Source organism: Meriones unguiculatus, chromosome 8 (assembly GCF_030254825.1).
Source record: "Meriones unguiculatus strain TT.TT164.6M chromosome 8, Bangor_MerUng_6.1, whole genome shotgun sequence".
Classification (NCBI taxonomy): Eukaryota; Metazoa; Chordata; class Mammalia; order Rodentia; family Muridae; genus Meriones; species Meriones unguiculatus.
In genome coordinates, this window is record NC_083356.1 from 24,792,665 (window position 1) to 24,805,390 (window position 12,726).

A 12,726-nucleotide genomic window follows, 5' to 3' on the forward strand; every position below is an offset into this window, starting at 1 on the left:
CTACCCACTCCTGTCCACCTGTGTTCAGAATGTCTGTCTGGGGGTTTGATTCACTGGACCTGCCATGCATTTGGGGTGAAAATCTCTATACTGTCTAAAATATTCTGTGTTTCCTGGGACTATGATTGTTTCCTTGTAGAACTATTTAAATGGTCACTTCTTGGGGCTAGAGAGATGGCTCAATGGTCAAGAACACTTGCTATTCTTACAGAGGATCTGGGTTCAGTTCCCAGCACTCCCATGGCAGATGGCGACCACTATAGTTCCTGCGGACCTAGAGTCCTCTTTCGGCCTCCATAGCATCAGGCATACATGTATGATGCTCAAACATGTCTAAGAAAAATCCATAAATCTTAGAAAACTGTCGCTGCTGTATTTCCATTGAGGGCCATGGGGCCCAGGCTCCTGAAGAGTAGCTAGCTCCAGGTGGTCCTTCCTCATCCTCTACCACAAGTGAAGGACTCTTGCCAGAGTTTCCTGGGCTGTGGAAGGGCTATGGAAATCCCCGGAGAAGCCATAAACTAACAAGTGAAAGCCGCACTCATCAAGCAAGCAAAAAGGAAATGATACAAGCAAATAACAATAATAAAAAAAAGGGGGTGTCACAATACCGAAGTTGACTGCACAGAATTAAAGCTTTCCAAGACAGACAGGACGGAAGAAAGTCCTCTCTGAAAGTCCAGTGTGAAATACAAAACTGTTGTCACTATGGGCAAGACCACTGCTGCTTGGTCCACTTCTCTGCCCTCCTCAGCCCTTTCCCATGCACCCACTGAGTTCATCAGTCTGTCGAGGCTGTACCTGCCCTGGTCGCTGCTACCCCATACCATCTATCATGAGGCCAGACACAACCCCCACCCCTGCAGGGTAGCTCCAACACCCAACCTCCCTGACCTCCTTGGATGATGCACAACTACCAGACCCACACTGCACACCCACTTGCCCGGATCCACGATTCCACTTGCTGGCTATGGGGCTGTAGCCACTGGCTACCGGTAGAGATGCTGCATTATCTCCCATGGCTGTGTCTGGGCATCTCTTGTACTCCAAGCATCAGAGCCAGAAAGTAGATGAAACCTGCTGCAGACAGGAAGCCTGTGCCCCAAAGTCTCGGAATGCAGAGGTGGGGTGCTGACCTCACAATGGCAGGGTCTCCCTTTCCCAGCCAGGCCACTGAGCACTGCTGTGCCTGCCCCTGGGCATGTCCCTTCTCAGCAGCTATGAGGGTCTGCGGCAGGAGATCCATCGGCTGGCACAGGAGAACGAGGAGCTACGGAGGCTGGTGCAGCTCATTCAGGAGAACCAAGAGCTGAAGCTAGTCCTTAGGAGCAGGAGCAGCAGCCTGGGCTTCTGCAGCCCCAGCTTCCTGGCAGAAGTGGCTGCCAGTCCCCGGCTGAACAGGCGTAGGACATTCAAATTCAAAAATGTCGAGAAAGGTGAGCGATGGGCATCCCTCAGGGCTCTCTCATCCGATGTGTGTGCCTAGATGGAAAGAAGTCATACAAAAGCCTGGCCCTGTGGAGCGTGGCTGCCTGACAGCGCTGTTGGATGCTGGTGGTGGGTAGAGGGAGATGAAACAAGGCCAGGGAAGAGGGTGGCATGAACTCTTGGAAGCCCATGCAGGAGAGAGATGACACCTGTGAGAAAGTGACATGGAGCAGAGCTGGAATGAAGTAAGAGTCAGGAGACTGGGGGTAGAAGGGAAGCTTTCCAAGCTAAGGAACAGTTAGCATAAATGCCCTAGGGTGGCAGCCAGTTGGCTGTGAGGTTGATGCAGAGGAAAGAGGGTACCGGAAGTTCTTGCAAGGCAGAGGAGTTTGAGGGAAGACTGTCTCCTGGGTCTCTCTCTTTCTCTCTTTCTTATGCACACACACTTTTTTCTCTCCATATTAGGAATAGAACTCAGGGTCTTTTGTATGCTAAGCAAACAGAGCTACCATCCAGCCATCTCTATTTGTTGTTTTGAAATAAAAGCTTCCCTAAGCTATGCTGGGATTACAGGTCTGCAGCACAGGCCTTACTCTGGATTTATTTTGAAAGCTGAAGTAGAGGACTTCTGGCAGACTGGGCATCTACAAAATGAGAAAGGGACACGAGGGCAGTTTTGAATGCCCAAGAGCACAAGGCAGCGCCTGAAGTGTGGTGTGCAGCTCAGAGCCTGTAATTCTAATACATAGCTCACCTGCATCCTATATCCAAGTAGGCCTTGGGAGCCAGCACCACACTTAGCCCGGGGGGCTTGGGTGTGTACCCTGATCCTGTCTGATATCTGGACTAGCACACTGGATAAAGCTTGTGGATTCAGCTGATTTCCTGAGGTCCCAGAAGCTAGCTGCTCCTCAGGGGCCTCCCTTAAAAGGCAGCATTGCCACCACACATGGGTGATAGATAGTTTCCATCTGCCTCCGTTGCTCCCACTCTGGATGCTCAATGGCTCAGGCCTGACCTGAATCCCGCCTCTGCCCTGCCTGCTGAGGCCCTGCAATGTCCAGCCAGCGCAACTGAGGCTCCCTTGACTGTGACCTAGAAAGTATAGAGATGTTGGCCTCATAAGAAGGATCTGCTTCCCTGGGACTAAAACCACACAAAGCACCAGCAAAACCAGAAACCAACCCCGGCCCCGCTTGCCTATAAGTTTCAGTTGTCCTGGTGCCTCCTCTGTCTGTGTGCACTTTTACCACTTAAGGTGGGCTAATAAACAGGAGAGTAGAGGGCATGGAGAAGTCTTCCATGTTATCCTCAGTGAAGGAAACACCAGGTACAGATATGTGTTTCTCACTGCAGGAGAAACATCAGACCTTGATGAACTGAGCCTTTTTTTTTTTTTTTTGCATTGTGGGGTTGACTGTGGGATATGTGCCGAGGCTTCTTGTTCATTGTGCCATTTTGCATGCTGGAATAAGAGTATTTTCCTGGAGGCAGGACGCCCTACTAGATCCTCCTATCTTCCATTGTTCCTTGCCGGGTCCTCCCCACCCACCCCAGCTCCTGCCTCGGGTCCTCCCACGCCGGGGGAACAGTATGAGTACATCAGAAATGTTACTTTAGGGTGCAACCAGTTACATAGAGACCTGAAGGTGGGTGTCAAGGGCGCCCACGCACGGCTATCCAGAACTTGCAGGGAAGTACGGCAGTTCCGAGAACCAAGGTGCCCTTGAGCCAAAGCGCTAGGTCCGCCCCTAGCTGGCAAGAGCCGCTCAGTGCCTCAATCTGTGGAGCGTTCTGGGCAAAGGAGGAGGCGCCCAGACCCGGCCCGCACTTACGTAACCCGTAACCCATAACCCAGAGGGCCAGGCAAGCCAGGCTTGTTGGGAGTCGGGGTAGTCAGGGGAAGGGTTTCTACAGGCCCCTCCCCGAGGTGGGGGCAGGGCGTCTGGGAAGCTCAGCTGGAGAACTCAAGCAAGGCTCGGATTCCGCAGGTGGGGTCTGTGTTATTGCTTTTCCTACTTCCCTCCCTAGGCTCTGCCGTTCCTAGTCTCCTGTCTCCCGGGCTTTAGCCTCTCCGCGCTGTTGTACTGGTTCTGTAGGGTCAGGAAACTTGAGCAAAGCGGGAAGTGGAGCTAATTCCTTACCTGCCCACCCTAAATCACGTGCCTTTTCCTGCCTGAGGAACCCAGGCTCCTCCAGCACGAAACGGCTCCAAGGTCCTTTACTTCTACTCCAGGACTCTTAGACCTGTGCCTGTGGGGACCCTGGACTGGCAGATGGGCTTGCTTGGCTCCAACTCCACTCAGGCTGCCCTGTGACCCGGGTCCTGCGGCTCCTACCAAACTCAGAGCTACTCTGTGGCTCCTTCCCAGGGCACCTCCCAGACTTGGAATCCATCTCCTTCCCATCCCAGCCTCTGCTTAGAAACGCTCAGGCATAGCCCCATCCCCCCCCCCCACACACACCAGTGACAGGCTCTCGTGTCCAGTTCTCCCAGGGCTATCGGCTGAGCCACTACTGCACTCCAGCCCCACCATCATGGGCAGCCCAGAAGGGTGCTTCCATTTTGCCATCGACCGTGGCGGCACCTTCACAGACGTCTTTGCCCAGTGCCCAGGAGGGCATGTGCGTGTCCTGAAGCTGCTCTCGGAGGACCCTGCCAACTATGCAGATGCACCCACAGAGGGCATCCGCCGCATCCTGGAGCAGGTGGGCCAGGGCAAAGGGGGATGGTGGTGAGGGAGCCTCCAGCCTGAGGCCGCTCACCGACTCTGTGGTCCCCAGGAGGGGGGTGTGCTGCTGCCCCGAGACCGGCCACTGGACACCAGCCGCATCGCCAGCATCCGTATGGGTACCACGGTGGCCACCAACGCGTTGTTGGAACGCCGCGGGGAACGGGTGGCCCTGCTGGTGACGCAGGGTTTCCGAGACCTGCTGCATATCGGCAACCAGGCCCGCCCAGACCTCTTTGACCTGGTGAGCTCTCCCCTGCCAACTGGGTGCTCGGTGAGGCTTGTGTACTCCTCCCCGTTCCCCAGCCGAGGCCTGGAGGGGAGGTCTGATGATCTTAGCAATGACTTAGCCGTCTTAGCTACTACGGCTGAGTCCTCTAGGTGATAGGCATAGAGGAGACTGAGCGCTGCTAGCAGGACCTCTGCGTCCCCATACTTCCAAGCAGGCATGTGGTACTCCGCCAGTTCAAGCCAGCACTATCTAGGGTGACAGGTTGGAGACCCCACCTTTGGAATCCTGGAAAAAGCTGCCCTCTGCAGATAAGGTCGTTGGTTCTACCCCACTTAAGGCTTGGGTGCAGAGAGAAGCCTTCTGGGTGGGCTCTGCTGGGCCATTTTGACTGTCTCCTCCCATTCTGGGAAACACCCCCTTGCCTGCACTGCCCCACCCACGCAGGACCCCACAGAAACCCTCGGGCCTGGGTCTCTTCTGAGCCTCTGCCTGCCCTCAGGCTGTGCCCATGCCAGAGGTACTGTATGAGGAGGTGCTGGAGGTGGAGGAACGAGTGGTGCTCTACCACGGAGAGCCAGGTGCCGGGTCTCCTGTCAAAGGTGCGGATGGTGCTGACAGCCAGCGTGAGGTTCCCGGGGTAGGCGGACCCTAGCAACCTTTGAATGGGGGCTGTGGGCTCTTTCAGGCCGTACAGGGGACCTGATAGAGATACAGCAGCCCGTGGATCTGGAAGCCCTGCGTGGGAAGCTGGAGGGGCTCTTATCTCGGGGCATCCGCAGTCTGGCGGTGGTGCTCATGCACTCCTACACGTGAGTGAGGGCTGCTTACCGTGGGCAGAGGCCCCAGTCAAGAGGGGAGGGTGGAAGGGTGTTGTCTGTGGGGGAGGTACAGAGCCCCGTGGGTTCTCGTTGTAGGTGGGCCCAGCATGAGCAGCAGGTGGGCGCACTGGCCCGGGAGCTGGGCTTCACACACGTGTCCTTGTCCTCGGAGACCATGCCCATGGTACGCATTGTCCCTCGGGGGCACACGGCCTGCGCCGATGCTTACCTTACTCCCACCATCCAGCGCTACGTGCAGGGCTTCAGCCGCGGCTTCCAGGGCCAGCTAAAGGTGAGGCCTGCTGACCACCCTGCTGCAGGCCCCGGCCTGGCACCTGCCCAGTACATGACCGTCCGCCCTCCCCATTCACAGGATGTACAGGTGCTCTTCATGCGCTCTGATGGCGGCCTGGCACCCATGGATGCCTTCATTGGTTCCCGGGCTGTGCTTTCTGGCCCCGCTGGTGGGGTGGTTGGCTACTCATCTACCACCTACCAGCTGGAAGGTGGTCAGCCTGTCATCGGTTTTGACATGGGAGGTATGAAGACCAACGTGTGTGTGTCGGGGGGGGGGGGGAGATTCAGCTACCTAGCTTGATGAAGCCAGGAATGCAGGTCTTGGGGTGACTCCCATTAGGAACATCCACCGACGTGAGCCGCTATGCTGGAGAATTTGAACATGTCTTCGAGGCTAGCACAGCTGGTGTGACCCTCCAGGCCCCCCAGCTGGACATCAACACAGTGGCAGCTGGTGGGGGTTCCCGCCTCTTCTTCAGGTCAGCTCCTATCTCTTCTTCAGTTGGGACCTCTCAGCTTTTTCATCCTCCCCACTCTAATTCCAGTCCTTTATTCCCCAAGGTCTGGCCTTTTTGTGGTTGGGCCAGAGTCAGCAGGTGCTCATCCAGGGCCTGCCTGCTATCGAAAAGGTAAGCTAGCCCCTGCCCTGCCCTTCCTCTCCTTCCCATGATGCTCTAGGCCTATCCCACCTTTTTGGCTTCATCCCTGCTTCAACCCACTTCTGGCTTGCTCCTCTGGCCCACACACTGTTCCTTCTTCCCAGGGGGTCCTGTGACAGTGACAGATGCTAATCTGGTCCTGGGTCGCCTGCTGCCTTCCTCCTTCCCCTGCATTTTTGGGCCAAGGGAAGACCAGCCACTGTCCCCAGAGGCTTCCCGAAAGGCACTAGAGGCTGTGGCTGCTGAGGTCAACAGCTTCTTGACCAATGGACCCTGCCCAGCTTCCCCGCTGAGTCTGGAGGAGGTGGCCATGGGGTTTGTGCGTGTTGCCAATGAAGCCATGTGCCGGCCTATTCGTGCTCTCACCCAGGTATGCCCCCCTGGCCCACCATCACCTGTCTGTTCTAGCTCTACTCCCATACTCTCTCAGCCCAACAGAAATGGGACAGGGTGGGAAGCTGTCCAGGGTACGAAAGACTATTGACCCTTCCTGAATCACCAGGCACGAGGCCATGACCCCTCCGCCCACATACTGGCCTGCTTTGGAGGAGCCGGTGGGCAACACGCTTGTGCCATTGCCCGGGCCCTCGGTATGGACACTGTGCATATTCACAGGTGGGTCTGCTTATGGGCATGTGGCCTTGGTTGAGGGAGTTGGCTTTAGGGAGTGTCCCCACACTGCTGTGCCGCCCGTTTCCGCAGGCACAGTGGGCTGCTGTCGGCGCTGGGACTGGCCTTGGCAGATGTGGTTCATGAAGCACAGGAGCCCTGTTCCCTGTCTTACACACCTGAATCCTTTGCGCAACTGGACCAGAGAATGTGCCGCCTGGAGGGGCAGTGTGTGGACGCCTTGCTGGCCCAAGGCTTCCCCAGGTAGACTCATGGACCACTGAACACAGGGCTGGCTTTATCTCTACCACCCCTTTGGTGGTGTACCACTGGATGACTTCCTAAATGTTCCTGGGTCTTCAGGGCAATGGTCTGAGAGTGCCTGAGGAAGTGGGAAAGGCACCTTCAGAAGGCACCGGGTGAGTACCCCAACCTGCTCCCTGCAGGTCTCAGATCAGCACCGAGAGCTTCCTGCATCTTCGATACCAAGGCACTGACTGTGCCCTCATGGTGTCTGCCCAACAGCATCCAGCAACGGCCCACTCACCCCGCGCTGGTGACTTTGGAGCAGCGTTCGTTGAGAGGTATAGGGGTGTCCTCCTGCGCCTCCAGCCTGTGGCCTGCTGGCCAGGTTGCTTTGTTCTGATTGCTGCCTTGGATGGGTGGGTGCAGGTACATGAGAGAGTTTGGCTTCATCATTCCTGAGCGGCCGGTGGTCGTAGACGACGTGCGGGTGAGGGGGACCGGCCGCAGTGGACTTCTGCTGGAGGACACCCGCAGGTCCCAGACTGGACCTCCCCGCGTGGACAAGGTTGGAAGCCTTGCTGTGCCGGTCCACCTACATTCTCAGGACCTGGGGACAGGAATTGATGGGGAGGTTCAGACATGTTGAGGGGCCTCAAGAAAAAAAAAATGATAATAATCTAGGAGCCCAGCTCATTCCAAGCCCTCTGCAGGTGACCCAGTGCTACTTTGAGGGGGGTTATCAGGAGACCCCCGTATACCTTCTAGGAGAGCTAGGCTATGGGCACCAGCTCCAGGGGCCCTGCCTCATCATCGACAACAACAGGTAAGCCTGCGTGGGTATGGCCTTGGAGGGATTATCACGGCGCCCTCCGCAGCAGATCCCCTGGCCAGGGCTGCAGAGCTTCATTCAGTGGGGTATCTCCGTGCACGGAGCAGTGAAATCCGTGGTTGGGGGGAGGTTGGGGCCAGCCTTCTTGTAGCTCCTCTGTGTCCCCTGCCCCCAGCACCATCCTTGTAGAACCAGGTTGTCAAGCAGAGGTGACTGAGTCAGGGGACATCCGCATATCTGTGGGGGCTGAGCCTCCCAGCGTGACAGGCACCAAGCTTGACCCCATCCAGCTGTCGATTTTCTCACACCGCTTCATGAGCATTGCTGGTGAGTGGACGCTGCTGTCCTCACAGGGCTGGCGTGTATGATGTAGGTCACGGGGTGGGGAGGGGGTTGCACGCTAGGCAAAGGTACAGACAAGTAGCTAACATCAGTTGCTCTTGTTACATACACTAAACTGCCAGGTGTGTGCCCGGGGGAAGGGCAAGGTCCTCACTGGTGGTGGGGTGGGCAGTGTGGTCTTGACTCTGAAACTGTACCCCATGGTGCAAGAGCAGGCCTTGGACGAGGGAAGGCCGTTCCTCTTCTCATCAAGAGCCATTTGATCTTCAGCTATGTAGGGATAGAGCACAGGCATTCCCTGTGAGCTCATCTGTTCATGGGCAGGCCATAGGCTTTCAGGAGCCCAGGGGTCTGTGCTTGGGGACCAGGTTCTCACTGCACCAGTCGGGGAGGGAAATTGGAGCGAGACCCCAGGTAGGCTGGAAAGTACTCTTTCCATAAGCTGCCGTACACCTGCTGCAGCTTTACTGCTTAAGAGGCCATGCTGCCTGGTCCCTGGGGTTCAGGAAAAGCTGCTGGGTCTTGGTGTGAGCTCAGGAGGCCTTGACATCGTGGGTCCTGTGTCTTCTTCTTGGGGCTATGCGTGTGGATAATGGGGCCACTGGCCACTCTGTGCCCCCAGAGCAGATGGGCCGCATCCTACAGCGCACAGCCATCTCCACCAACATCAAGGAACGCCTCGACTTCTCCTGTGCCCTCTTTGGTCCGGATGGGGGCCTGGTCTCCAATGCTCCCCACATTCCTGTGCACCTGGGTGCCATGCAGGAGACTGTACAGTTCCAGGTTCGGTGACGGCGACCTCTTCCCTTCTGCCCCCCTCCCTTGTCCTATGACCTCGTCTCCCTTTCCCACTCTGTATGTGTCCTCCTGGTTTCAGATTCAGCACTTAGGAGCTGACCTCCATCCTGGTGACGTGCTGCTTAGCAACCATCCCAGTGCAGGGGGCAGCCACCTTCCAGACCTGACTGTCATCACGCCGGTGAGGGATGCTACCTTGGGGACTGTTAGGGCGACAGAGGTGTCTGGTGCCGCTGACAGTTGCTGTCACACCTTAGGTGTTTTGGCCAGGCCAGACACGGCCTGTGTTCTATGTGGCTAGCCGTGGGCACCATGCAGACATTGGAGGCATCACGCCGGGCTCTATGCCTCCTCACTCTACCACACTGCAGCAGGAGGGTGCCGTTTTTCTGTCCTTCAAACTGGTCCAAGGAGGCGTCTTCCAGGAAGAGGGTGAGCTGGAGAAGGGTCACAGTGAGGATTTGGTAGGCAGGGATTCATGGCTGCTACCAGGAACCAGGCTGGCCGGGATCCTGATACACAGTTGATCTATCCTGATGGTATCAGCTCAGGCCTGCCTTGAGCCTTGGGAGAGACAAGTGGTGACCTCTCAGGGCAGTTGTAAATCGCCTCAGATGCAGAAGGGCTTGAGATGACTTATATCTGGACCAGAGATGGCCTCCTAGAAGATGATTTCGGGGTGGGGAGTCAGCCAAGAACACCCAAGGGAACAGAAGGTAGAGAAGAGGTAGTTTCAAGGTTGGCCACTGCTGCAGAATCCCAGGGAGCTGTCTGGGTCTGGGTCTCAGTCGCCGAGCAGTGGAGCAGCAGGAGCAAACTGATCAGCTTGCACACCTACCAGCAGAGCAACCCTGAGGGTGGACAGACTGGTCAGGTGTGACAGCTGTATTGCCCTCAAAGACTGGGTATCCAGGTGGATACCTGGACGGAAGGAAGTGTTCGGGAACTAAAGTTGGTTCAGTCTGGAGATTGTGGGGTCAGGCTTGATAGCTACAGGATGGAGGTTTCGCTTTGAGCAGCTTAGAGCAGCTGCAAACAAGGCGAAGGCTCTGGAAAAAAGACAGCCTCGCTCTGCGGTCACAGGGGTATGAGAGCCCAAAAATGCATCCTGGAGTTGAGGTGTTGAGGCCATGGTAAAGGGTGGGGCAACCCATAGACCCTGATAGAATACGCTGATCATGGGGAACTGAGGTGGACCATAGAGAGTATACACACATGGCTGAGGGTACAAGCAGCCAGAAGACCATAACCCATACTGGAAAGCAGGGGGGGGAGGGGTGACCCAGGTGTGGTATACTTTCTGGACTATATAGCTTAGAGGAGTGGGAGACGTAGGAAGCTGCAGGAAGAGGCCAGGGCTGACAGGTGCTTGAAAGTCTCTATGCGTGTATACCACGTGCATGCAGGTGTTCTTGGAGACCAGAGTAGACCATAATATCCTCGGGGACTGGAGTTACTGGCAGTTATGATCCCCCTTGTGTGGGGGCTGGAAACCAGTGCTGGACCCTCCTCAGGAGCGTCAAGTGCTCTTTAACTGCCGAGCCATTCGTATCTCAGCCCTGCGGTGCCTTGCGTTCTTGAAGTACTTGGAGGCTGGTGGGAATGGTCAGGGCATAGAGCAGACAGGTCAAGGTCCATGTGGGGCATGTGTCAGGGATGTAGAGGGGAGCCTAGAGAAGGCAGATGGATGAGCTTGCTTGAGGGATGAACCCACCCTCTCCCAAGCCACCTCCAGCTCCATTGAGGTCATTGGCCCAGCTGCTTGCCAAAGGTGCTCCAGAAGCTGGGCTGCAGAAAAGGGCTCAGCGGAAGGATGGAGCCTACAGTCTTCAGAGTCCAGGGCTTTGCAAGTGTGTGTGTGTGTGTGTGTGTGTGTGTGTGTGTGTGTGTGATGTCATTGAAAGGTCAATAGGGAACTCCCAGTACCCGGTGTACCTGTTGTAGTTGTGGAACAGGCAGGCACAGGGACCTGTTCCTGGGGGCATGGAAGGTGGCTCAGTTGTGACCCTGTCCATCCAGCTGTGACAGAGGCCCTGCGGGCACCAGGCAAGATCCCTGGCTGTAGCGGAACCAGGAACCTGCATGACAACCTGTCGGATCTTCGTGCCCAGGTGGCAGCCAACCAGAAGGGCATCCAGCTGGTGGGAGAGCTGATTGGGCAGTATGGCTTGGATGTGGTACAAGCTTATATGGGCCATATTCAGGTAGGCCTGGGAACAGGAGGCAATGCAATGTGGGCAGTGTTGGAGCCCAAGATAGCTGGGCCATCCTGCAGGTGGCATGGCTGGGCTGAACCTTACTTCTGCTAGGCAAACGCTGAGCTGGCAGTACGAGACATGCTTCGGGCTTTCGGATCCTCACGGAAGGCCCGAGGCCTACCCCTGGAGGTGTCTGCAGAGGACCACATGGATGACGGCTCGCCCATCCGCCTGCACGTTCAGATCAACCTGAGTCAGGTTGGCGTGGGAGGGAGGTGGGGGAGAGCACCGGCCCTGGCCTCCGGCCTGTTGCTGATAGCCATACCTTCCCCCCCCCCGTGGGTAGGGCAGTGCCGTATTTGACTTCAGCGGCTCGGGGTCCGAGGTGTTTGGCAATCTCAACGCGCCTCGAGCCATAACGCTGTCTGCCCTCATCTATTGCTTGCGCTGTCTAGTGGGCCGTGACATCCCACTGAACCAGGTTTGTAGGGGTGTGCCATGAGGTAGACAGATAGCCCCCCAATCTGGGGTCACCCTGTGGTTTGACTGAAGACAAAGGCAGCCCGATATGAACGGAGCCTGAGGTGGTAGGATGCTTATCTGAACCTGGGTAGCACCCAGCCTTAATCACCTTGATTCCCCCACTAGGGTTGCCTGGCCCCTGTGGATGTAATCATTCCCAAAGGCTCCATATTGGACCCATCCCCAGAGGCGGCGGTGGTCGGCGGCAACGTGCTCACATCTCAGCGAGTAGTAGACGTCATCCTGGGGGCTTTTGGGGCCTGTTCAGCCTCCCAGGTGTGGTGGGTCGAAGTGGACATAGGTCTGGAGGCTGCTGGAAAACAGCGCCGGGGGATGGGGGGAGGGGGCGGGGTGGCCGCCCACGCTAACCAAATGCTGTTATCTGCGTCTGTCAGGGCTGCATGAACAACGTGACCCTGGGAAATGCCCACATGGGCTACTATGAGACAGTGGCTGGTGGTGCCGGTGCGGGACCTGGCTGGCACGGGCGCAGTGGCATACACAGTCACATGACCAACACCCGCATCACAGACCCGGAGATCCTGGAAAGCCGGTGAGCCGAGCACCCCAGGTGCTGGGCGGGTGAACTGGGAGGCGAGGCCGCGCTCATCCGCCTGCTGTGCCCCTTCACCTGCGCAGGTATCCAGTTATCCTGCGCCGTTTCGAGCTGAGGCCAGGATCTGGGGGCCGAGGCCGCTTCCGGGGAGGTGATGGCGTAATCCGAGAGCTGGTCTTTCGGGAAGAGGCGGTGCTGTCAGTGCTGACCGAGCGTCGTGCTTTCCAGCCCTACGGCCTCCAGGGTGGGTGATCCCCAGCCCTTCCCAGCCTCCTGCCACCTCCGAACCCCATCTCCCTCCCTCTCCCTCCCTCGACCCACACAGCTCCTTGCTTTCTCCTCCCATAGGGGGAGAGCCTGGTGAGCGTGGCTTAAACCTCCTAATCAGAAAGGACGGGCGCACGGTGAATTTGGGCGGGAAGACATCTGTGACCGTGTACCCTGGGGTAAGAGACGCAAC

General features: G+C 57.1%; 1 protein-coding gene across 6 annotated transcripts in view; it reads left to right on the forward strand.

Annotated features, from left to right (window-relative positions):
* Oplah (5-oxoprolinase, ATP-hydrolysing) overlaps nt 1-12,726 on the forward strand; it is a 35,480-nt gene that overhangs the window by 22,458 nt on the left and 296 nt on the right. The window contains exons 1-26 of one of the 6 annotated variants that reach the window (XM_060389217.1): nt 1,417-1,436; nt 3,917-4,137; nt 4,213-4,404; nt 4,892-4,991; nt 5,078-5,201; nt 5,307-5,502; nt 5,584-5,749; nt 5,848-5,986; nt 6,069-6,136; nt 6,271-6,536; nt 6,669-6,781; nt 6,869-7,039; nt 7,222-7,359; nt 7,448-7,586; nt 7,732-7,844; nt 8,026-8,177; nt 8,815-8,975; nt 9,070-9,171; nt 9,248-9,422; nt 11,010-11,194; nt 11,300-11,446; nt 11,535-11,669; nt 11,837-11,986; nt 12,106-12,263; nt 12,350-12,510; nt 12,615-12,712. In XM_060389217.1, the coding sequence (XP_060245200.1) occupies nt 3,967-4,137; nt 4,213-4,404; nt 4,892-4,991; nt 5,078-5,201; nt 5,307-5,502; nt 5,584-5,749; nt 5,848-5,986; nt 6,069-6,136; nt 6,271-6,536; nt 6,669-6,781; nt 6,869-7,039; nt 7,222-7,359; nt 7,448-7,586; nt 7,732-7,844; nt 8,026-8,177; nt 8,815-8,975; nt 9,070-9,171; nt 9,248-9,422; nt 11,010-11,194; nt 11,300-11,446; nt 11,535-11,669; nt 11,837-11,986; nt 12,106-12,263; nt 12,350-12,510; nt 12,615-12,712 (3,720 nt within the window). In that variant the 5' untranslated portion in view covers nt 1,417-1,436; nt 3,917-3,966. Of the gene's footprint in view, nt 1-1,416; nt 1,437-3,264; nt 3,425-3,445; nt 3,645-3,916; nt 4,138-4,212; nt 4,405-4,891; nt 4,992-5,077; nt 5,202-5,306; nt 5,503-5,583; nt 5,750-5,847; nt 5,987-6,068; nt 6,137-6,270; nt 6,537-6,668; nt 6,782-6,868; nt 7,040-7,221; nt 7,360-7,447; nt 7,587-7,731; nt 7,845-8,025; nt 8,178-8,814; nt 8,976-9,069; nt 9,172-9,247; nt 9,423-11,009; nt 11,195-11,299; nt 11,447-11,534; nt 11,670-11,836; nt 11,987-12,105; nt 12,264-12,349; nt 12,511-12,614; nt 12,713-12,726 lie in introns of those variants that run through there. The other 5 variants (XM_021658733.2, XM_021658741.2, XM_021658747.2 and 2 more) reach the window with 5 other exon arrangements.